This window comes from Alligator mississippiensis, chromosome 4 (genome assembly GCF_030867095.1).
Source record: "Alligator mississippiensis isolate rAllMis1 chromosome 4, rAllMis1, whole genome shotgun sequence".
NCBI classification, from domain to species: Eukaryota; Metazoa; Chordata; order Crocodylia; family Alligatoridae; genus Alligator; species Alligator mississippiensis.
In genome coordinates, this window is record NC_081827.1 from 201,358,424 (window position 1) to 201,380,946 (window position 22,523).

At 43.3% G+C, this 22,523-nt stretch overlaps 2 protein-coding genes and 1 long non-coding RNA gene across 3 annotated transcripts in view; 1 reads left to right on the forward strand and 2 right to left on the reverse strand.

Annotated features, from left to right (window-relative positions):
* The window catches only part of FAM171B (family with sequence similarity 171 member B), a 63,848-nt gene extending 60,608 nt beyond the window's left edge, over positions 1-3,240 (reverse strand). The window contains exon 1 of the mRNA XM_059727241.1: positions 3,182-3,240. The gene's annotated coding sequence lies outside the window, so the exon portion shown is untranslated. The remainder of the gene's footprint in view (positions 1-3,181) is intronic.
* Positions 3,241-3,490: 250 nt separating this feature from the next.
* LOC132250385 (uncharacterized) lies at positions 3,491-7,256 on the forward strand. The gene is made up of 2 exons (XR_009462083.1): positions 3,491-4,169; positions 5,232-7,256. It is a non-coding gene; the product is annotated as an uncharacterized LOC132250385 (long non-coding RNA).
* A 12,924-nt stretch (positions 7,257-20,180) lies between these two features.
* Positions 20,181-22,523, reverse strand: part of ITGAV (integrin subunit alpha V) — a 79,925-nt gene continuing 77,582 nt past the window's right edge. Inside the window, exons 29-30 of the mRNA XM_006275625.4 lie at positions 22,125-22,247; positions 20,181-21,722 (exon numbers count right to left, since the gene is read on the reverse strand). Of these exons, the coding sequence (XP_006275687.1) occupies positions 21,627-21,722; positions 22,125-22,247 (219 nt within the window). The 3' untranslated portion in view covers positions 20,181-21,626. The remainder of the gene's footprint in view (positions 21,723-22,124; positions 22,248-22,523) is intronic.

Below are 22,523 nucleotides of genomic sequence, written 5' to 3' on the forward strand. Positions count from 1 at the left end.
ATTGCTTCTCCCCCTGTAAAATGCTGTTAAGAGTTTAAAAAAATAAAATAAAATAGCCGTGTTGAACCAGCTGAAGTTTCATCAACATAAAGGTCTTTGACTTTGGAATTTGGCCCCTACTCAGTCCTCCAGACCTCAATTTCTCAACCTTTCAATCATATTTCAAAACCATCTCTCTCCATCTCTTTTTAGCTCATGGAGAGAGAGGATACAGGCTGTAGTGGCTATCATGATGGGCAGTTCTTTATTTGCTGGTGTGATTTCTAAATGATAGGACAGGCATTTAGTACTGATTTTAGCTGTATTATAGATATCTGAAGATGTCAATTACATTTGAAATATGCTAAAAGATATTAAGTTGCAACGCAAGCACTCCAAAATTAGAAAATATCAGAATAAAGACTCAGTCCCTTTGTGTATCCATGTTACGCTAGAGTCTTTACTTATACAATCACTATTTTGTTTCCATAGACCAACTCATCCAGTGCAGTCTATCCAGGACAGATCTGCTCTGGGGCTGAACCAGCTGCCCAAGACATCTTATCCTTCAATTAGCAGCCCTTGCCTTGTTTATTACACACCATCCAGACTCTGCATCATACAGAATTATTCATTATCTCCTGGCCTTCACGGTGTCTAAGGCCTCAGAAACATTAATCTATGTCCATATCTCCCCTGGCAGACAAAGAAATGGCCCTATTTTACAAATTGGAATACTGAAAGACAGATACGTCTAAGACTAAACACAGAATGTTTGAATTCACAGCATCCGGACATTCAGCCCTGAGTTCAGGTTTCTGAAGTCTATTGCCTTGTTGTCAGATGTCAGCTAGGTAGCTACAAATGTCTGTAATAATCTGAGTGTTCAGCACTGAGGAAACAGGGAAGACAAGCTCTCTGGACAGGAACAACATTTAGCATGACAGAGTTCTGGTCTTTAATTGAGACTGATGAGCATTATTGCATTAGCACAATAAAAGTAACACATATTAGCAGCCATTTGCCAAAATTATGGTACAAGTGGCTTGCTCAGAAGAGATCAAATTGAGTTTAGTTGTATAGAAAGCACAAAACTTAGTCATAACCACATGTCTCTCTTCCTGTAGTCCTCTGCCTTGTTCTGTGTATACCTTACAACTTCTATGAAGACTTAAAATCAGGCCTCTCCAACTGGTAGCCCATGAGTTCTTAACTTTTTGCACCCTGTGCACTTACACCACCCTTATAACCTTGCCTCCTCACTTTCCCCACACAGGGCCGGATCCCTATGGCTGTCACCACCTCACCGCTGCCTACTCCTCCTGCTGCTGCCAGGGTCTCTTGGTTCCTCCTCCCTCACCTAGCTTCTACTACTGCTGCCCCTTTTTCCCAAGAGCAGAGGACAAAGCAAAGAAGCAGTGAAGCGGTTTAATATAGCCACTGGAAAGTTGGACAGACCTGGGCCAAAATTATTCTTTGAGCCTAGTCCATTCTGTACAGACTGCCTCTCTCTCTCTCTCTCTTTCAATGCATTTAATTATTTTTTCAAAAGAAAACAATGAAAAAAGATCAATGGAAGTTGTGTGACAAACTACTTTTTCCCCTCTATGAAATCCCAACATCTAGAAGTATTATTTAAAATAAAATAAGAAGAGGATCATCTAAGAGCATGGTTCCATTAATCTAAACCTTTAAGTGACCTCACAGGAAAATCTCTTCTTATAAATAAACCCTTTACCACACAAGCCAGAAATGTTGACACAACCTTTTAATTAGGGTTGGTTGGTCACAAATGGCAGCTTTATTTAACATGATACAAGAAACAGAACTTGGTAAATTTTGTTTGTTTGTTCTTGTAAACCAAATATAAAAACCAACCAACCTCCACAGGCTTGTAGTTCCCCCAGACATTTTTGCTTCTAGTGTTTTCCTCCATTTAAACATTTTTGATGAACAACATTTTGTTTTTTGATGAAAAACTAATTAGGTGTGTGTGCATCAAAGAACATTTTAAACTCTTTTGTCTACAACTTTCCTGATGCTTGTTTAATCTATTGGCTATTGTAGAAAGAAAAGGAACAAACACACTGATTTTCACCATTAAAGGCATTCATATCAATAGCAACTACTTCCTCCTGTATGTGCTTTGGCCATTAGAATACAAGACTCAAATCTCGGAGTCCTACGTCCCATTTCAACTTGAAGCCTACCCATCTCTAAATGGGTTAAAATTACTACCGTGTTGGGGTTTTTTTTATATACACTAGGAACTCAGTTTAGCAGATGCACTTGCAAATGCATTTTTAAATCTCCTGGAAGACAGGGATAGTAGACCCTTGCCTCTGGGCTTTGCTGAAGAGAAAAGAAGTTGAACCGACACTGAAGTGATTTTCCCAAATGGGGCCTTGGTGCTGCAAGGGCCTAAATAATTAATGTTTGAAAGCTTTTTTAAATCTTTGGATGAAAGACAGCACTACAAGCACACAAGTATTTGCTGCCAACTCCAGCCAGCTCATTTGACAATGTTTAGAAAAGGGATTTCAAATAAAACCAGGCAAACTAGAGAACCCCCTGCTCTGCACAGCACCTTTTCTTCCATCAGAGGAACCTGAGCACATTCGAGCGTGGGCATCACACACCCCAAGCAAGAAACCCAAGGTTCCCGTTGGGCGCAGCAGATGCCACCGCAAATGCGCTGTGAGATTTTTGCGACACCTTGGAGAAATCAGAAAGGGAAAAAAAAAACACCAACAAACAGCTACACTGGCATCGCCGGCCCACGGCCTGCACATCCCAGTCCTCCCAGCCGCAAACAGCAGCATCCAGTCACTGAAGAGCGGGGCTGGATGAAAACAGCTACACAGCTCAGGAGACGCATCCCCCCCCACGACATCTCACAGCAGCGGGGAGATGCGGGGAGATTAAAGATGGATTCTGCTGAGGTGCTGGCGGGCTCCCACCCCTTCCCCAACCCCGCTCCTGCCCCGGGGATCCCTCCCTTCTTGCCAGGGGCAACCTGAGCACGGGTGGCCTGGCTCCGGCTGGAGAGCAGCAGGCTGGGCAGTGCCATCCCGGGGGGGCCAGGGTCGCCCCTCGTTCTGCCCAGACCTCTCGGGGGAGGGGGCGGCGGGGACAGGCACCAAGTGCGGGCGGGCGGGCGGGCGGGCGAGCGGGCAAGCAGGCAGCGCGGGGCCGGCCGTACCTGCAGCCGCGGCGGCGGCGGCCGGCAGCGCGGCGCGGGGCTGCGGCGGTTGGTGCGGGCGGCCGGGGCTGGGGCTGCAGCCGAGGGCGGCGGCGGGCAGCGGGCGCCCCGTCAGCAGCAGCAGCAGCAGTAGCGCGGCCGCCAGCCCCTGGCGCCGGGAGGGGACGCGGCCGTTGCTCCCCGGCATGGCGAGGAGCCGGCGGGCCGCGGAGGCATATTGCGGGCGAGGGGAGGCGAGCGAGCGGCGCAGGGCGGCAGCTCCCCGCTCCCCACCGCCGGGCGGCGCGGCGCGGCGCGGCGCACGCACGTGAGGGCCACGGGGCGGCCCCGTCTCTGTTCCCGCCCCGCCGCCAAGGGCCCGGGGGCGGCACGAGTGCTGCGGGGCGGTCTGGGCTGCCCATCACGTGCCCTAAGAGTACCGGAGGACCCCCCCCCCTCCCCTCCCCTCCGTTATACTTTTCAAATCTTACAGGGGGCTCTTGTCTCGTATGGGGGCTCCCCCGCCCCCAGGCTCCTCTGGGGGTAATTCAAACCCTGGCCTGGGTGGGCTGAGAGGGGCTGTTCAACCTCCATCCTTGGAAGTGCTGAAGGGCAGCGTGCACACTTGGCTGAAATGGTTTATTTGAGCAAGCCCTTGGACTTGGGGACCTCCTGAGCTCCCTCCTAGCTCGGCTTTCCTGTGATTTTAAGTTAGCACCATGGGTTGCACTGGGACAGCTCAGCTTGAAGACAGGTAGAATAAGGCTCACTGACACTATGTCTTTTGGTTTCACAGCAGGTCTTCGATATTTGGTGGCACTGGCAATGCGGAGGAGATGCGCGTGCACCCCCTGAGCGTGGCAGCGCACCCCCTGTGAAAAGGCACCACCAACACTGTCAGCAGTTGCTGCTCGCCACCCCTCACCGCCAACACTGCTGGCAGCATCGGCGGGCAGTCCACCATCATTGCTGGCTGCCGGCAGTGTCTGCAGGTAGCTGCCAACCACTGGTCAGTGCTCACTGCCCCCACCTCTCCCCGCTGCCAACAGCAGCTCCCCACTTGCCTTGCCCACACTCCCGCCGCTACCGCCTGCAGGAGCTCACCGAACCCCCCCTCCCCAACCTCCAGGGGCACCAGGCATTCATGTCTGCTGAGCTCAAGTGGAGGGGCTGGCTCACCCTCACTCCCAGCCTGGGCTCCCTTGCCTCTGGGCTTTGGAGGCCCAGGGGCCGGGGCCCAGGCTGTGTATCCAGGTCTGGAAGAGCTGGCAATGGGGTGTCAGGGCAGAAGCATGAGGTGGAGGCCGGTGTGCCCGCCTCCATTTCTGGAATGAACCCCCATGAGATTGTCAGCTTTTGTTCAACAGAACCAAACAAATCCTAGCACTCCTGAGCATTGGGGAGTGTGACACAATGGTACCCTAAAGGCATAGAAAGTAGACAACATTGTTTTTGTAGTGGTCTGACTCATGATTTTTGAGAGCTGGAGGCTGGTAACACTGCAGGTCTTTACTAATAAATGAGTAAAGTTAAATGAAATCAAAGTTAGTAACGCACACACTATCCAAATTAATTCTCCTGGCTTCCCCTCTGTAGCAAATCACACACGCTGAGCATTAAGTAGATGTCAGGCTACAATGCTAAAAAATGGTCCAACAAACAGCCCATTTTATGATGCACAGAAATTTAAGATGTTGCTGGGCATGTTCAAGCTTACAAATAGCCTTGGCCAACCACTGGTAACCAGCAATAAACACAGCTATACAGTACACTCCTTTTAAGCACATAGTTGTGGGACTAAAATGTCTCTGCACTTATCTGGAGCATGCACTTAAACAGTATTCTGACTTAGCCCCCATCATTTTTAAATCTAATAACATCACTTTGACACCTGCTTCCCCTGATGTAGTTAAATAGAGTACAAGCAGGTACAAAATAGTTGCTTGCTGTTACAATTAGCATACCTTTAATGGAAGTACAGGCAGTCCTCGACTTACAACATTTCATGTTACAACATTTTGCACTGACAACGTTTCTAAATTGACACCCTGTTTCAACTTTATGTCATCAGTTTCAACTTTACAATGCTTGATCTGATGCAATGCCATGCCAGCGAACAAGTTCACTGTGTCGCTTATATCCCTGGAGAACATCTGTCTAAACTTCCTTGGACACTGTCTTTAAGAAAGCAGACAAGACTCCAGAAAAACCTGCAGCCAAGACTCCTGAGAAGACTCCAGCCAAGAACCCTTCAAAAAGTCCAACCAAGAGCCCTTCAAAAAGTCCAGCAAAGTTACCTCAAAGATGTCCTTCCAAATCAATGTGATTATAAATACATTAATGTAGCTACATTAGTCATCTATAATTGATCGAGTACAAAATTCTGGGGGATTTTTGGTGAAAATAGGGTATCGGGTCTTGGTTCAGGAACCAATCCCCCATTTATAACATTGTTTCTTATGAGAAAATTGGTTCCGAGTTACAACGTTTCAACTTAAGATGCGATTTTAAGATGTGGTTTTCAGGAACCAATTCTGTCATAACTCTGAGGACTGCCTGTATACTACATTACAAAACTGACTGGAACTGAAAAATACTATGCACTTAGTTTGATGCATTTTATTCAGACCTAGATCATAAAATCGTAGAATCACGGGGTTAGAAGAGGCTCCAAAGATCATCTAGTCCAACTCACTGCACAAATTCAGGATACACTTTCCTGCCTTCTCTTGAAAACAACCTACAGAGAAGTCTACAACTTTGACATGCAGCTTGTTCCAGTGTCCTATTCTGATAGTGAGGAACTTTTTCTGGGATTAAGTCTAAAACTGCCATCAAGTCTGCCTGTAATCGTGTCTTCTTTGAATGAAATGTGCCTACGTCTTCATATAGCTAGCCTTCCCTTTATCATCTTTGTTGCTCAGCTTCAGATCTTCTCCAGTTTCTTCACATGCTTCTTGAATTGTGGCGCCCAAAACTACACATAATACAGTAGCTCAGGGGTGGCTAACCTGGGCGTTGGCATGGCCAAGGGCATGGGCAGCCTCTGTGTGGCACATGGTAGATTAGGGAGGGGTAGGCAGCACAGCAGCAGATAGGCCAGGGAACAGAAAGCAAAGCGAGCAGAGGAAGGGCATCAGAATGGCACTCATTGAAGATGCATGGTTTTACTTGTGGCAAGCCTGCCAAAAAAGTTGGTCCCCACTGCTGTAGCCGATGCCTAGCCAGCTGGATAATTGACATTTGTTGTTATACAGGCAACAAATTGGGACTAGCTTTGTGTTATGTGGTTAAGGGAATTGTGTGTCTATCTGGTTTATATACAAATAGAGTACATGTACTGGAACTGACTCCTAAGACCTTGATCCTGCAAACTAAGCATGTGAATAGTCCTACTGACATCAATTAAGTATTCATATATTTAAACTGTTAATGACAGGTCTTCAAGTTTGCTGGGACAGAGACTAAATGGAGGGAAAAGGTAATGGGGTATTTTGCTGAAATTAATTAATTAATAAATGGTGGCTTCGATTCTGTAGCTGACTGCATATACTGCTGCATCTGTGCAGTATAGTGGAGAATAGCTTGCCTCATGCAGTTAACTGCAGGTGAAGTGTGCAGGGCACAGTGTGAAATCAAGGCCTCAAGTCAGTAGGAATTTTGCCAGACTTCAATGGTGCCAGAATTTCAATTATGTTCTGACACAGCAAACTCTCTGAAAAATTCTGAGTGTAACTTTTAAATTGTTTTTCCTTTAAAAATTATGGATTAAGCAAATAATCATACATGAAGACATATAGGGTCAATTCCTGAACATCTTGGTGAGTCTTCACCTCAGAAACTTTTGCTATAGAATATTAAGAGCAAGGGAAAAGATTTCCCATGCCTAACAAGTGGAACTTAAAAATTAATATCTAAATTTTCCTAAATGTCTTCATATACCATCAAAAACTGAAGGACCTTTCAAAATCTAATTTATATTTTCTTATCATTTAATTACTTTGAAGTCATTCTTTACAGAAAATGTAGAGTCAATAATGACATTATTTAGATTCAAGATTAATAGTTAAAAATAAATTACATTTTCATGGCTTTACTATGGTTGCTGATGATTTACTATCACTTTTTTTTACCTGGAAAATAGATTAATCAGCTTGATTCTCCAACTTTCACTCACTAACACAATGCAGTTCCACTCTTTACTATTCACTGAATCAACTTAGTGTGACATTTGAAAATCATCATCTCTCTGTACCCTACATTATAATCTCATACTTTTATGCAGCATCTTTTGTCAGGAATGGCTGGATTCAATGTGTATTTAAGTTTATGGGTAGGCCAGATCCTACAGGAGAAAAGTCTGAGGGGGAACTGCAAGAGGCCTGGTTAAAGGACAATATTAAGAACATATGAGCATGTGAAGGAAGAATAGGAAGTATAGCAAGAGATCTTCCTGTCTAAATTCATACATTATTAGGGGCTGGAAAGTACCTTGTAGATCATTGGGTCCAGACCCCCTGCACTAAGCAGGAAAAGACAACTGGGGCCAAGTGACCCCAGTGAGGTGACTGTCCAGTCTCCTTTTGAAGATTTCCAGGGTAGGTGACTGGAGGGAGTTTATTCCACAGTCAGGACACCCTGAGTGTGAAGGAGTTTTTCCTGGAATTGAGCCTGAAGCAGCCTACCAGGAGTTTGTATCCAGTGGTCCTGGTCTTCCCCAGGGGTGCCCTGGTGAACAGCTGTTCACCGAGTTCTTGATGTACTCCCCTGATATAGCAGTAAGCTGCTACCAAGTCCCCTCTCAGTCTTCTCTTTTGTAGGCTGAAGAGGCCCAAGTCCCTCAGTCTCTTCTCATGTGGCTCATCTTGCAAGTCCCTGATCATACAGGTGGCTCTTCTCTGGACCCTCTCAAGTTTTTCAACATCCTTGTTGAAATGTGCTCTTTTATGATTTTAAAACTTTAAAAAAGTCTTACCAAAAGCAGAAAATTGGCTATATTACTAAGGAGGAGTATAAGAATATGGTATGAACCGTATGAATAGGGACAAAGTAAAAAAGGCCAGTCACAGCTAGTAAGGCCTCCTCTACATGTGCAGGTAAAGGCTGGAATGGAATCTAATGCACAATCATGCCTCCTGCCGTACCGTACATGTATGGCAGGAGGCTTGACTGGGTTTGCAAATTAGATCTCATCACACCTTATTGCAAGTGAATGGGGAGCCCCCTCAGCTGACAACTCCCAGCCACAGAGGTGTACCATACATTCCCGCACCTGGAATCCCAAATCAGCTGACCCTGACTCCCAGCTATCACATCAGCTGTCAGGGGTGACTGGTGCCTCCTGAGTCTGGGGGGAGGGCACAATTTGTGGGCAGGCCAAAAGCCCCATATCCACTCCTATACTTAGTGACACCCCCCTCCCCCCCCCCCACACACACACACAACACACTGCCAGCCCGTGTGACAAAAAATTGTCCCGTCCTGAGCAGTGCCAAGTCAGGGACCAATTGTGGGTGGGGCACATCCCTCTTCAACCCGTACCCCTTCTCCCAGTCACCTGTGGCAGCTATAGTTTCCTAGCCATGGGGATGCATGGGGTGCCTCTACAGCTGGGAGCCAGAGCCAGCTGGGAGCTCCCAGATTTTGGGGTGCACATGGGGTCCCCCAGCTAGGGGCTCTGATCAGCTAATGGGGTTTGCAGCCATAGGGCCTGCTGGCCACACCTTCAGTTAACAGCATGATAGCAAGTGGCTATGAGGTTACTACGCACATTTTGTGGAATAACTTTGTAGCTTATTCCTCTTTTTATCATGCTGTTAATTGAATGAATGTGTGGCTGGGTGACCACTTAAGGCATTCATGCCTTAAGTGTAACATGTACATGGGGCCTAAGGAATAATAATAAATAAATAAATAAAAAAACAGTAGAAAACATTTTTGTAAATAATTGAGTAGCAAAATAAAGAAAAAAGGAAAGTTTAGGGTCCCTCACGGAATGGGGAGAGCAAATTAATAATGGATCATATGGAGAAAATTAAAGCATTTAATTCCTTCTTTATTTCTACTTTCACTAAAAAGGTCAAATATCGGATGACTAGCTTAACAGCATCAAGGAAAAGAAGGTAGGTGATTAGCCTAAAGTAGAAAAAGAACAAGTTACTTAGAGACTGATTGTATAAACTAGATATTTTTAATTCAGTGGCATTGGTAGAGATTCACATCAGAGTACTCAAAAACTTGGCTTAAATAACTGTAGAGCCATTTAGCTATTGAGTCTGAAAATTCATGAAGTTCACGTATGGTGGAAAGGGGTAAATAAAGGGTATATCTTTGAAAATGAGAGGCAGAAGGACATACTGGCTCAAGAACTTAAGACTGATGAGTTTAACTTAAATACCTTTAACAAAAAAAAAAAAAAAAAAAGACATCAGAGCATATCACCAGTCAATCAATTTGGAAATACCTAGAGAATAATAAGATAAGTAACAGCCAACATGGATTTGTCAAGAAAAAGGTTGTGTCCATCTGATTTCCTTCGATGGCAAGGTGATAATGATAAGACTCATGGGGCGTGTTCAGATGACAGCCTATGTGCCTCTTGCCCCGTCTCAAACCCTGTTGAGACGGGGCAAGAGGCACGTGCGGGAACGAAAAAAACATACCGTGCTGCAAAAATCCCCGGCACTTACCAGCAGTTCCAGCTGCTGTCTGTATCACTGGGGCCCTGCCACACAGCACAGGGCAGAGGGACAGCCCCAGCAGCCCCAGCCCAGGCCCTCCTGCCTCCCGCTGCCCCATGCTGCCAGGGGGCACTCTGCCAAGAGGCCCTGGAGCCCCACAGTGCCGCACAGAGGCCAACTCTGCAGCCCAGCCCACTGGTAGCTGGCCCAGAGGGGAAGATGCTTCTACTGGCTGTGCAGTCCTCATCCGGGTCTGGCAGGTGCACAGCAGGTCACAGCCAGGCCACATCCCCCACTGCCAGACCCCTGTAGTGGGTAGAGGATGTAGGGAACTCTCAGGGCTGCTTCAGCAGTTCAGCTGGGACGAGGGGTATTGTCCCCAGGTACCAATTGGCTGGGCACCAGAAGCTCCTGAAAGCAAGTAGCCCTGAGCTACTTGCCAGGGCAGCTTTTTGTACTGATGGAGCCAGAACACTTGGACCGATACTCTTCAATGTCTTCATCAGCGACTTGGACGAGGGAGTGAAGTGTATTCTGTCCAAGTTTGCAGATGACACAAAACTGTAGGGAGAAGTGGACATGCTGGAGGGCAGGGAACAACCACAAGCAGACCTGGACAGGTTGGACATACGGGCAGAAAACAACAGAATGCAATTCAACAAGGAAAAATGCAAAGTACTGCACCTAGGGAGGAAAAATGTCCAGCACACCTACTGCCTAGGAAATGATCTGCTGGGTGGCACAGAAGCGGAAAGGGATCTTGGAGTCCTAGTGGACTCCAAGATGAACATGAGTCGTCAGTATGATGAAGTCATCAGAAAAGCTAATGGCACTTTATCGTGCATCAGCAGATGCATGACGAACAGAACCAAGGAGGTGATATTTCCCCTCTATTGGGCGCTGGTCAGACCGCAGTTGGAGTACTGCATGCAATTTTGGGCGCCACACTTCAAGAGGGATGTGAATAACCTGGAGAGGGTCCAGAGAAGGGCCACACGTATGGTTAAGGGCTTGCAGGCCAAGCCCTATGAGGAGAGACTAGTGGAGGCTGAAGAGGTCCAGGTGCCCAAGAGAAGGTTGAGAGATGACCTTGTGGCTGCCTATAAGTTCATCGTGGGGGCACAGAAGGGAATTGGTGAGTATTTATTCACCAAGGCGCCCCCGGGGGTTACAAGAAATCACAGCCATAAGCTAGCAGAGAGCAGATTTAGACATTAGGAAAAACTTCTTCACAGTTCGAGTAGCCAAGGTCTGGAACGGGCTCCTAAGGGAGGTGGTGCTCTCCCCTACCCTGGGGGTCTTCAAGAGGAGGTTAGATAGGCATCTAGCTGGGGTCATCTAGACCCAGCACTCTTTCCTGCCTATGCAGGGGGTCAGACTCGATGATCTATTGAGGTCCCTTCCGACCCTAACATCTATGAATCTATGAAACAGGGCAGCTTTTTATACTGCTGGGGACAGCACAGGTGCTGGCCCCAGGCTCTAGCTCCTGTGGCTGCAGATCCGGAAGGAGCCAGGCAGGGTTATTTTGTCCCAAGTGGCATAGTTTGCTCCACAAGAAAGTGCATGTCCAAGCACATGTGCAGAGGCAAAAAGCCTCAGTTAAATTTGCACCACTTCTATTTGAGCTGCTGCAAGCACACATGCTTGCATGTGTGGACATGCCCATGGATGGAAGGGGAAGCAGTGGATGTGACCTAAATCAAGTTTGGTGAGGCTTTTTACACTCTTCTTTGAAACTCTATAGAAATTCAGTTTAGGTGAAACACTGTAAAGGCAGCTGCATGATTGGTTGGACAATCATGTTTGAAAGTAGTCATAAACAGTTCAGTGTTGAACAGGGAGAAGGTATCCAGTGGGTTTCCCTAGTAGTCTGCCTTGGTCCCCCCCCCGGAACAAGGCATCTGGGTTCTAAATCCAGAGCTAACAAAGGTTCCTGACTGCAGGGCCAGGACCCACGTGGCACAGCACAGGGCCAACCCGGCCCAGCCCATCTCAGTAGCATGCGGTTCCTCACTGCATGGCCAGAACCCATGTGGCCCAGCACAGAGTCAGTCCGACCAGGCCTGTCCCATCCATGCTGCACTGTGTGGGCCCCAGCCATGCAGGGGGAAACTGTGTGCTGCCGGGAAAGAACAGGATGGGCTGACACGCACACATACACCCAGCATTCCCCACACCCCCCCACACATCCCACCCACCATACCCACATCCCTCCCACACAACCTACCCCCCCTTGCTCCCCTAAACACAATATACCAGAGTAAGACTATTTTGAGATATTATGCAACCACCTCTATATACACTATTCAAACAGAAATATTTAAAAAAATAAAACGTTATAGTAAGTGTTTGATTTTTTTAGTGTACGATTTGTTTTTTCCTTGTTCCAATATGGCAGTCCCCCTCCCCTCCCAAAAGGAATACTTCTGGGGCAAGGGGAGGGACTTCTGGCAAAGGTCAGGGGTTTGGGGTGGGACTTCTGGTCCCAAGATGGTGACTAGGGGGTGGGGCAACTGCCAAGGGGCAGGGCTATGCATGCCACCCTTGACAGCTCAACAGAATTCATTATGCAGTCCTCCAGCTGAAGTAATTGCCCGTCCCTGGTCTAACCTGCTCTTTAAAATTTCAAGTGACAGATAGTCCACCTCTCCAGGAAATCTGTTCCAATGTTAACTGTTCTCAGAGAAAATTCTTCGTGTTGTTGAATCTAAATCTTCCTTGTTGTAATTTAAGCCTGTTATTACCTGTCACCCGTTGTCGCAAAAAAAAAAAAAAATGATCACCATCATCCTTATAGCAACTCTTTTTGTATTTTAAGACTTCTATTAAATAACCCTTTGGTCTTCTCTAGACTAAAGAATCCTAATTCTTCTAACCTGTCCTCAAAACACATTAAACTTCCTAATCATGTTTTTGCTTTCCTCCAGACTCTCCAATTTGTCTCTTTTTTTCAGAGCTGGACATGGTGAAGTTTCAACTGCTGAACTGAGTCAAGAAACATCTGGCCAAGATGCAGGCTTCACTGTGAAGGCTCTCTCTTAGGTGTCAGATGTAAGTAGGCTGGAAGTGGGATGCTGAAGCCTCTCCCCACCCATGGGGTGGATGAGACAGGCTGGTGGTGTGCCCTCTGTCCATGGTGGCCTCAGGGACCCCTCCCATAGGTGGGGACAGGAACCTCTCTCAGAGGAGGACATGGAGGAGAGCCCAGGCAAATGATAAGGATGGGGAGGGACCCTGTTACTCTCAGGTCTCTGCTTTTGTATTCTCCTTCCCTCCTGATGACTCTTCATCCGTGGCTGTAACCAATTGGTCTCTCTCTGTGATCGTCACACTGTCCACGTCCTGTGTTGTCAGCCAATATCCCATTTTCATAAACCTATTGTATGCCCGCCGCCTAATTTGGGGCTTTTCTGGTGTCTTAATTTGGTCGTTCCCCCAAAACCAGAAAACTCCAGCCCCCCCACTCTGGGGCCTTGTGAGCTGGTGCTACCTTATCCCCCGCCCCACCACATCCAGCCCCATACACCCCCCACCCCTGGTCGCTCCATCTTGTGCTGGTGGCAGCTTCCAGGAACGGGGCACGGGGGGCAGGGGATTGCAAGCAGCAGTGCCTACCAGCACCCGGCAGCATGCAACATGCCCCCTTTCCCTGCCACCTCCCTGTCTCTGCCAGCTGTTGTCAGGGCTGGGTGGCGGTGGCAGTGGGAGTGGGGGGGAGGCACGGTGGGGGCAGGGGGGCACTGCCACCCGGAAATGCCCACTTCCCCTTCCTGCTCCCCTCCTTCCCTCCCCTCTTCCCCACCACCTCCCCCTCCCTGCTAGCTGTTGTTGGGGGTGGGGGGCGGCGGGGAGGAGTGGTACGATGGCCCCCTCGCTCCCTCTGTCCATAACACTCCAGGCCCTTGCAGCCAATTGGTGTACGCACACACAGTTGGCTTGGAGTGTTACTTACAGACAGACAGGTTGACGCCTTTATTATATTAGATATACCTATAAACCAATACCTAAAAAGCAAACCTCTAAATACCTTTTTCAAGCTATCAACTGCATGCTGCTGAGAGAGCATGGGCCAGGCTAGACTGACTCCATGCTGCACAGAGCCAGCCCAGGCCAGCCCAGCAGTATGCAGTTCCCTATTGCATGGCTGGGACCCATGTGGTATGGCATGGGGCTGGGCCAGCCTGGCACGGTCGCCTCCTGGCAGCATGCGGTTCTCAGCTGCAATGCTAGGACTCGCACGGTGCAGCATGAAGCCAGTCTGGCCCAGTGTGGTGGTGCGCCAGAGTGCCAGGAGCTGCAGGAAGTCCCATGCCATCAGGCTGGGCCAGCTCTGTCTCTTCACGTGGTGCTCCTGGCACTCTAGCTGGGAGTGGCAAGTGGAGGCACAGAGCCAGATTCCCATGAGCTCCACGGAGCTTAGCTTACTAGAAAAGCTAAACTGTATATAATATCCTGTATATTGCTAACTAAAAGAGACTGTCCTTTACCAAACAAAACACATGATCACCTTTGGACCTTTGGCTCCACAAACAGTTATATTTCTGCTGTTGCAATGAGTGTTCCCACATATATATTTGGTGTGGAGCATAAAGAACATCCAAAACTTCTTAACTTTTTGAGACTGTTTACAGTAGGTCAGTTTTGCAGATCCTAGACTCCTTTTTTACAATTTTCCCCAGTTAGTAGTTAGCCACTATTTGTTTTGGAAAATGTGGATGTTGTGCATAGCCAACTTATTTCCACCACAGGCAACATGCATTTTTCATGGTTTTCAGTAGAAGCAGAAGAGAAGACTCATTAAAATCCTGACAATGGAATTACTCAGAATTATAAGCTACCTGTAGTACTGCACAAGTTTGCAAGACTGGTCCCTAAAAATGCTACAGCACCCAAGTGGTATGTATGCACTTTGCACTCTACAAGCACACAACACTTGCACATACTGCATCGGGTAGGGATGACTGAAATCCCCGATTTGTGCTCTGTAAAAATACAGTAGTAGTTTTTTAATTTTGACTTTCTGGCATTCTAAGCTTATTGAAAAACAGCAAAAACTATTGAATTTTTAAAACTAAAATTACCTTTGGTATCTATTAATTATTCAAATATAAAAATAATCAGGTACAAAAAATATTCTAATAGGTACAGCTAGAAAATAAACCCTCTTCCCATTAATAAACCCTCTTCTTTCCCTTTATAACTTTAAGCATTAAGAAAAGAGGGAAAAAAAATAACTACTTTCTGTCAATTCTATAATATGCATGGAATCCCTGCAGGTATTTTTTGGTACTGAGCAATGGCTGTCATCCAGTGACAAGAGTAAACAGTCTGCAACCATCTCTTCTTTTCCTGCAATGTAGTAACAAGTCCTCTGGCACAAGTTAATTTGTTGTGCAAGTTTAGCTGACAAGGTGTGATTTGTGTGATGTATGCTCCTTAATATTCAATAGATTCCTGTTGGCTGCAAGCAACTATTTGGGAACATTTCTATTGGCAACATGTATTTTAAAAATGCATATTGCTTTCAAAGAATTCAGAGAAGATCTTTTATTTAGAGGTATTTTATTCCAAAACTCTACAAACCAAAATCAACCTAATATTTACAATAAGATTTTTCAATCTATTTATCCAATCAATAGTATTTTACAATAAGTCTGAGAGTGAATATATTTACCCAATTCATCATTTAATATTTTAAGGTGTTGGTGAACTTTTAGGATTAAACTGAGTTTAAACAAAAATAACCATGGCTTGTTAGTTTTTTCTGATGCCAATTCAGTGCTCTGTACTACAATATACAGATAATTACTTTGTAAGATTTATATTTTAATAAAAATAAGGTGACCGAAAATGAATATGGTTCTCTAAGTGTATGGTAAGGCTCCCTGAAATAATTTGGTAACTGATAAAAATATCTCTACTTGATTTAGGAATATATTTATCCCATGGATAAGAAAACCAAATTTGTAGCAGCATTATTAGTAAGTTAATTTTCTGCTTGTGAGGACAATGGTGCACTAATTTAATGCAGTGCCAAATTGCACGTAAAAACTCCTTTCCTCTCTAAATTAAACAGGTGTCATAAGAAATCTATATTTCCTTTTTGAATCAGAAAGAGCCACTCAACTTTCTCGTTGCAGGCTCAATTGCTACATTAAATTTTTATTTACTTTACAAAAGTCAAGTGTCAAGTTATTCAACATTAATGCAAATATTTTTACAAGACCAATATATGTAAGCTTAGATTTCCTTTGCAAATATTAAGTTTTAAACTTGTTTTGGAAAAAATACTCTGAAGATACAAGAGAGATAGGCATGAGACAGTATTAGCACTATAAAGTCAAACCCACAGTTGTACAGTTGCTTGTCAAATTTCCAAACTGCACTTAAAGAAAAATATTGAACCAATTCTTATTTCCCAAACCACTGAGTTAGCAACTGATACACTCTAGAAAATACACTCAGTGGGCATGTATACACGTGCAGTGAGGCTGCTCCAATGCACTGTAATTACAATGTGTCAGAGCAAACTCAATTAATCCAATTTGCTGAAGCATGGTAATTACTGCACTGCAGAAGGCCCCAGCTTCACGTGTATCAGCATCCCTGTGCTAAAAAATGTCAGCAGAGGTGCTTTAACTAAAGCTCATTGAATGAGCTTTAGTTAAAGCACCTCCACTGCCATTTTTCAGCACAGGGACTCTGATACACGTATTGCTCCAGGCACTTTAATTAAAGGGCTCTGAGAGCTGCTCTAATTAAAGTGCCCCCCCCCCCCTCCAAACTCCCAAAGCACTTGTATAAATACCCAGTATGTCTCACCCAATGTGGGTGATCAAAACACTTTCTACAGCACTCATGTATTGACTCAACTTAATACACTTGCTTTGTAAATGTCCTTAAAAATATCAATCACCTTATGCCAACAAATGCTACATGACCCCTTATATTAGGTCCTACTTAACTTAAAAATAACTTGGTAGTGAATTAGACTTGATGATGTTATATTGCACTTGAGAATTAAAAACTAGCAACTCAGTACCAAGCATTCAGATGCCATTAGAGTCAGTGGGATTGTGGGAGCTCAATCTCTTTCACTCCCAAATTTTTGCCCTAAAATGAACAAATACTGAATTTTTTTGTAGTAGAAGACCATAGAAAACAAAGCACAAGCTTTTCTTCCTCAGTTCTCCAGCTGGTATACAAAATAAGTCATTATCTTCACAATAAGAGGACATCAAAGCATTGTTGTAAAACTGGCACCTTTCGTTTTGGCTTGCCATCTTTCTGTCATGGAATTCCAGAGTTTTTCCATTAATAGGCAGCTGACATGCACTTGAGGGGACTGATTCAAAACCCAGTTAAAAGGAAAATCTACTAACATTAAGACTTTGGAACACGCTTTCTTCTGGAATGGAGACAGTTGACTACATGTTGCCTAGGCAAGTGCTATTCTTGGACCACCATTTGAGAGTGTTCACCAATAATATTCCACAGACCCTTCTGGGATGAACACAAGCTCCATGACAAAACATTACATAATTTCTCTCTCACCATTTAGAAAAGCTATGGTAAAAGTCTTCTTCATCTCTCTGACATAGTAGTAGACTTTAACGCCTGTTTGCCTGTAAAGGTCCACGCTTACAAAGCTAAATACATATTAGTAAAGAGAACAATTCAAAAGCACCAACAAATCCTTTGACTCCAGCTAAAATACTTTCAAAGATACTCAAGAGAATTCATCTGAGAAATGTTAGAAACAGAGAAGACAGATTTAGAAATAACTAATGTTAAAACATCTATTCAGGTTTAAATCTTGTCTATATATAAAGAGGAAAAAAATTGTTAAGAAAGTTTACTAATGTGTTTCCTAGCTTTCAAAAGCACCAAGATCCCTTATTCATACATAACTGTAAAGAATAGGAGGATAAGAAAATTCAGATCTATAGACCTAAACTTGACATTGGCAACACATATCAAAGATTTTGATTTTTGATATAAGCATCCAGTATTTGGCCTCTCACTTACAGTTAAGCAACAGATATATCCATTAAAGGAATGGAAATGTTTCTTAAAAGGTAAATTTAAACCTAAAATAAGTTAAAATATTATAATTCTTGTAAAATATAGTACCAGATAATAAACATTTTGTAATATAAATCTTAATGTTTCAAAATACACCATGAGATGCTGCAATAAAGAAATCTGGAATAGTTATATAATTCATATTTTAATTATAAAAATATCTAGAAGTTTAAAAGGCCCTTTTAGGAGGCTAAAAATCATATAAATTGCTGGCTCATATCTGAAGAGGGACTTATGAAATGTGATTTTCTCAAAGGAGGATTAAGTCAATTATATGTCACTATTTTGCAATTTCTTTAATGCTAGCAAAATGCATTTTATGCACAACACTTTAGTTAGGGCATTCATTTAATACAAAAATACTGTATTTTTAAAAGCTAAATCTGGTGACACTATAAAATATTTTCTAGAAAAATACAGCAGTGCTTGCAAGCCACTACCAAATATATTGTAATACAAGTGCACATCAATTCTGTTATCTATTATTATCAAATCTGGACTGTAAAAAAAGTTCAGGTAAACACTTCTGTTCAGGATATTTTATAAGCACATGATTAACTCTGAGTATGTGCGTAAGTCATGTGTGAACTGGGGCCTACATGTCTTTTACACACACACACTATATATATATATATATATATATATATATATATATATATAAAAATTAAATTGCACACTGCAGCTGTACATGATTTTCTTAATAATCACACTTAATATTAATGGACTACATGTTTTTAAATCAAATAGAGAAAACAATTATTTGCTTTTATTCCTTCAAAAATATAAGGAAATAAAAATAATATTTTAGAAAGTCTTACTTTATATAATTTCAATACAAATGAAATTTTCTAGTTACAGCAGGTATGCCGAAGTACCGCCTCAGTACCTCAAATGCAGTAGAACTACATACCCTCCAGTTGCCACAGTAAAAAATCAGGGTATAGTTAATTGTTAACAGGGCTCTCTTGTACCTCCCAAATGAGGTAAAGGAGTTAGGTAAACCATGCTTTTGTCTCTTCCCGTAATGGTATCAATCCTGTGCTAAATATTAGGTACATGAGTAGTCCTATTGACTCTGCTATTGACTCGTGCTTGAAGCACAAGCTTTGCAGAATCAGCCCAATGTTCCATCTTCCTCAATGTCTGTACTTAGTACAGGGTTAAGACTGGATGGATCCAAGTGGTCCTTCTGAATGTACATTTCCTATGGAAAAGTAAAGATTGATACAAGTGCACGTACAAGCTTCAATTAAGCAACAGAAGCTATAATGAATAAAAAGTAATCTTTCATACTTTTCATCTTTCAAGAACACAGTGAGGTTTAGCTCCTGATTATTTCTGTATGATTACTGTAACAATGCCTAAAATTAAAGGCTGTGGATGAAATCTTGATCTCACTAAATATTTGTGCTCTTCATGAAACATGCCACCACATGTGTAAGATTTCACTCTATGACCTTATTATAAACTAAAAAAGCTGTCTAAATAGTGATACATATATGGATAAATAAGCAAGCCACCAGATATACAAATTGACCTCTTACAAACTTCATAATGTTTCAGTAATAACTGAAATAGTTATGGTACAGTTAAGAAGAAATGCTTAAGAGTGAAAGTCAGTTCTGTTCTCTTAGAGATTAGGTACTATGAAGAAAGTTAAAACGCAACAACTTGATAATTTTAGATAACCTGCAGCAAAACAGGCTCCATAGTCATGGTGGTACCTATGGTAGACATGCTGCTTTGAGCAAACCGTAATGCATGACAAAACTTTTGTCCTTGCTGTTACTTCAGAGTCTCATCTATGCACAACATTTTTACTGCTTTAATTATACTATTAAAGTAGATCCAACTCCCTCATTTTATAAATGCAGTTATGGAATTTATATTCACATAGCTTATTCCATAAGGGAAGAATAAGCTGTTATAGCATAGGGTGCCTTTATACTAGTTTAACAACATCCACACTAGGGTTTGTACCAAGGTAACTATGTAGGATTAACGCCCCCCCCCCCCCCCCCCCCAAAACAGCCTCCCCCAAATCCAAAAACACACACAGAAAAAACCTGTCTTCAGCCCTCCCTACCACACACACACACACACACACACACACACGCGCGTCAACTCCCTGTTATGCAGTTATAGTAATACAAATGTCTCTATAGTTATAGTTTCTCCACAGTATCTGGATCGCTAACTCAGTGATGAGTACTATCTCCATCTAGAAGAGACCCAAACTTACTGCACCAATATTAAGAGAATAAAAGAAAACTAGTTTAATCCCTAAAAGACCTTAATTTACTAAAGATCTAACTGTAACATATGTACGATTCAAAGCGCATAACAGAAAATGCTAGGTATCTTTGTTGGGACTCTGAAGTCTAGATTTTATGCAAAATAGAAATTAAATGAGACAGATGAGTGGAGGGGGTGAAAAAAAACAAGTATTTTTCTGGACTTTTGCTCTACCAGTTAAGAACTCCCCACAGTGAGCAGCATGGCAGGGATAGAAAATAAAGAGTATGATCTGGATACTCTTGCCTGGCAGATGGTCCTTTTGGTATACTGCCAGATGGTATAGGTTCAAGTATCTTCTGTAGTGCTCTAACTTGCTCTGAAACCGAATCAGCCAGAAACTGGGGAGCTATAACAGTTTCCTTTAGCCTCATCACAAACTTTGGACTATATTGTTTAAGGGACTGGAATTTGCCTTCAAATCCTGTAGGGACCCTAAATATGTTCATCAGGTTTGCCTGGAAGTTAACTATGCCTTTGTGCACCTATAGCCCTTGGAGGCCTTACTCCACTGTCCAATAGCATCCAGTGCTTTTGTAGATACATAGTAGCACAAACCTTTCCTGCCCCTTCAGATGGCAGCTGTCCTGACCCGGGCTTCATGGGCATCATAATTGAACATGAAAGCATATGATCCTGGCCTGAAAGCTTCCATGGAGCCCAGAAGCTTCACTCCCAGTCTTTTGTCCCCTACATCTAGGTCAGTTGCCTACCATATCCTTTCAAGGTGAACTTGGGCCTCTGGAGAAACTTTTATGAAATATAAAGCATGAGAGACTGAGTGCATGTGCAAGGGTAAAATGATCCTGTGGAAGCAGCTGACCCTCAACTCCATGCACAGAGACCAGCATGTAGAGAAGATGGCAAATGGTAACAAATCTCACAGATTACTTCCATTCTCGGTTTTTGATGGGAGGTGTGGAGGGGAAATAAGTAGTAGAGACAAAAGGGAAAAGAAAAATAAAACACTTGCCTTCAAGGTAAAGAGTCATAAAACAAGTTATACTAATTTTTGTGCTGCTAGCCATCAAAGACTTGGAAACTAAATGTAGTGTATGAATATTAAAATGATCCATCAAAATAAAGCATAATTAATCGGAACTATGGAAGTTGCTGATTTGTAGAGAACGCTGTCCCAAAATCTGATAAGCAAAATCATGGCACTAAACATCACTTATAATTTTCACTCACAAAATCAGTGCATATGCGTTAGTCATGCGTGGACATGATTAATATAAGGGAGATTTGAAATATATTGCGCTTATTTTGGCTATTCCCAATGCCAAAAAGATATCAACAGTGCAGTCATGAAGTGTTTTTTCCTTAGGAGGAAATAAAAATTCGTAACAAAAATGCTGGCATTTTAAAGTTTCAGTATGTCTGTTACACAGATAAAACTCTGTTTAAGCCTCTGATGTCCCTTCCCCATTTTCATGGGGTTGCAGCTGTTCTCTTTCTTGTTCTTCCTGAGGTGGTCGCACACGTTTGAAGAAACCCATCTGTAATTTGGAAAACAATTAAATGGGATTATGGGCATGTATTTGGAAAATAATATTTGTATAATATAAAAGCCATTTCTGAATTATTGGATGTGATAATGAAACAGTCACTTAGGACCCCACCCCCCCACTTCTATCTATTTTCTAGTTTTTGACCATTTTTCAAACCCAGGAAATACTAATCAAAAAATTTAAATGAACTCAACCTGTCCAAAAAAACCACACCCACAAATCTTCATTGCACTCTCCCCTCTCCCCAATTCTAAGGATAATGGATGGACTTTGTAAGTTTACCACAAGATCAACAAATTCAGGCAACTTTGATTCAAATTCCCAGTAAAAAAGTTACAGTGAAAATAATATGCAACTAGGAAATGCTTTTTAGACAAATATAATGCTTACCCTGTGCATTACAAAGACTAGAAGACCCAAGAGCAATAATCCTGCTAGGACAGCCAAAATGATAACCCATACGGGCACTGGCATGGGCTGTGGCTGAATGCCCCATAAAATATTTGTGGTAACCTAATGAAAAACAATGATAAATCACAATCATGTTTTTACAGAACAATGAAATGCATGCAAGTTATATAGATTCAAAACAAACTGTTCAACCTATAATATTTAAAATAAGCCCTAAAAATCACCCATGAGAGAGATTGTTGTTAGATTGATGGAGAATACAAAGCAGTATAAAGGCTTTTCCAACCCCAGTTTACAGTAGTTGCATTATCCATTACTAGAACTATATGTTTCTACATGCTTGTCATTTTTCAGAACAAAAGTACAATGTTAGGAATA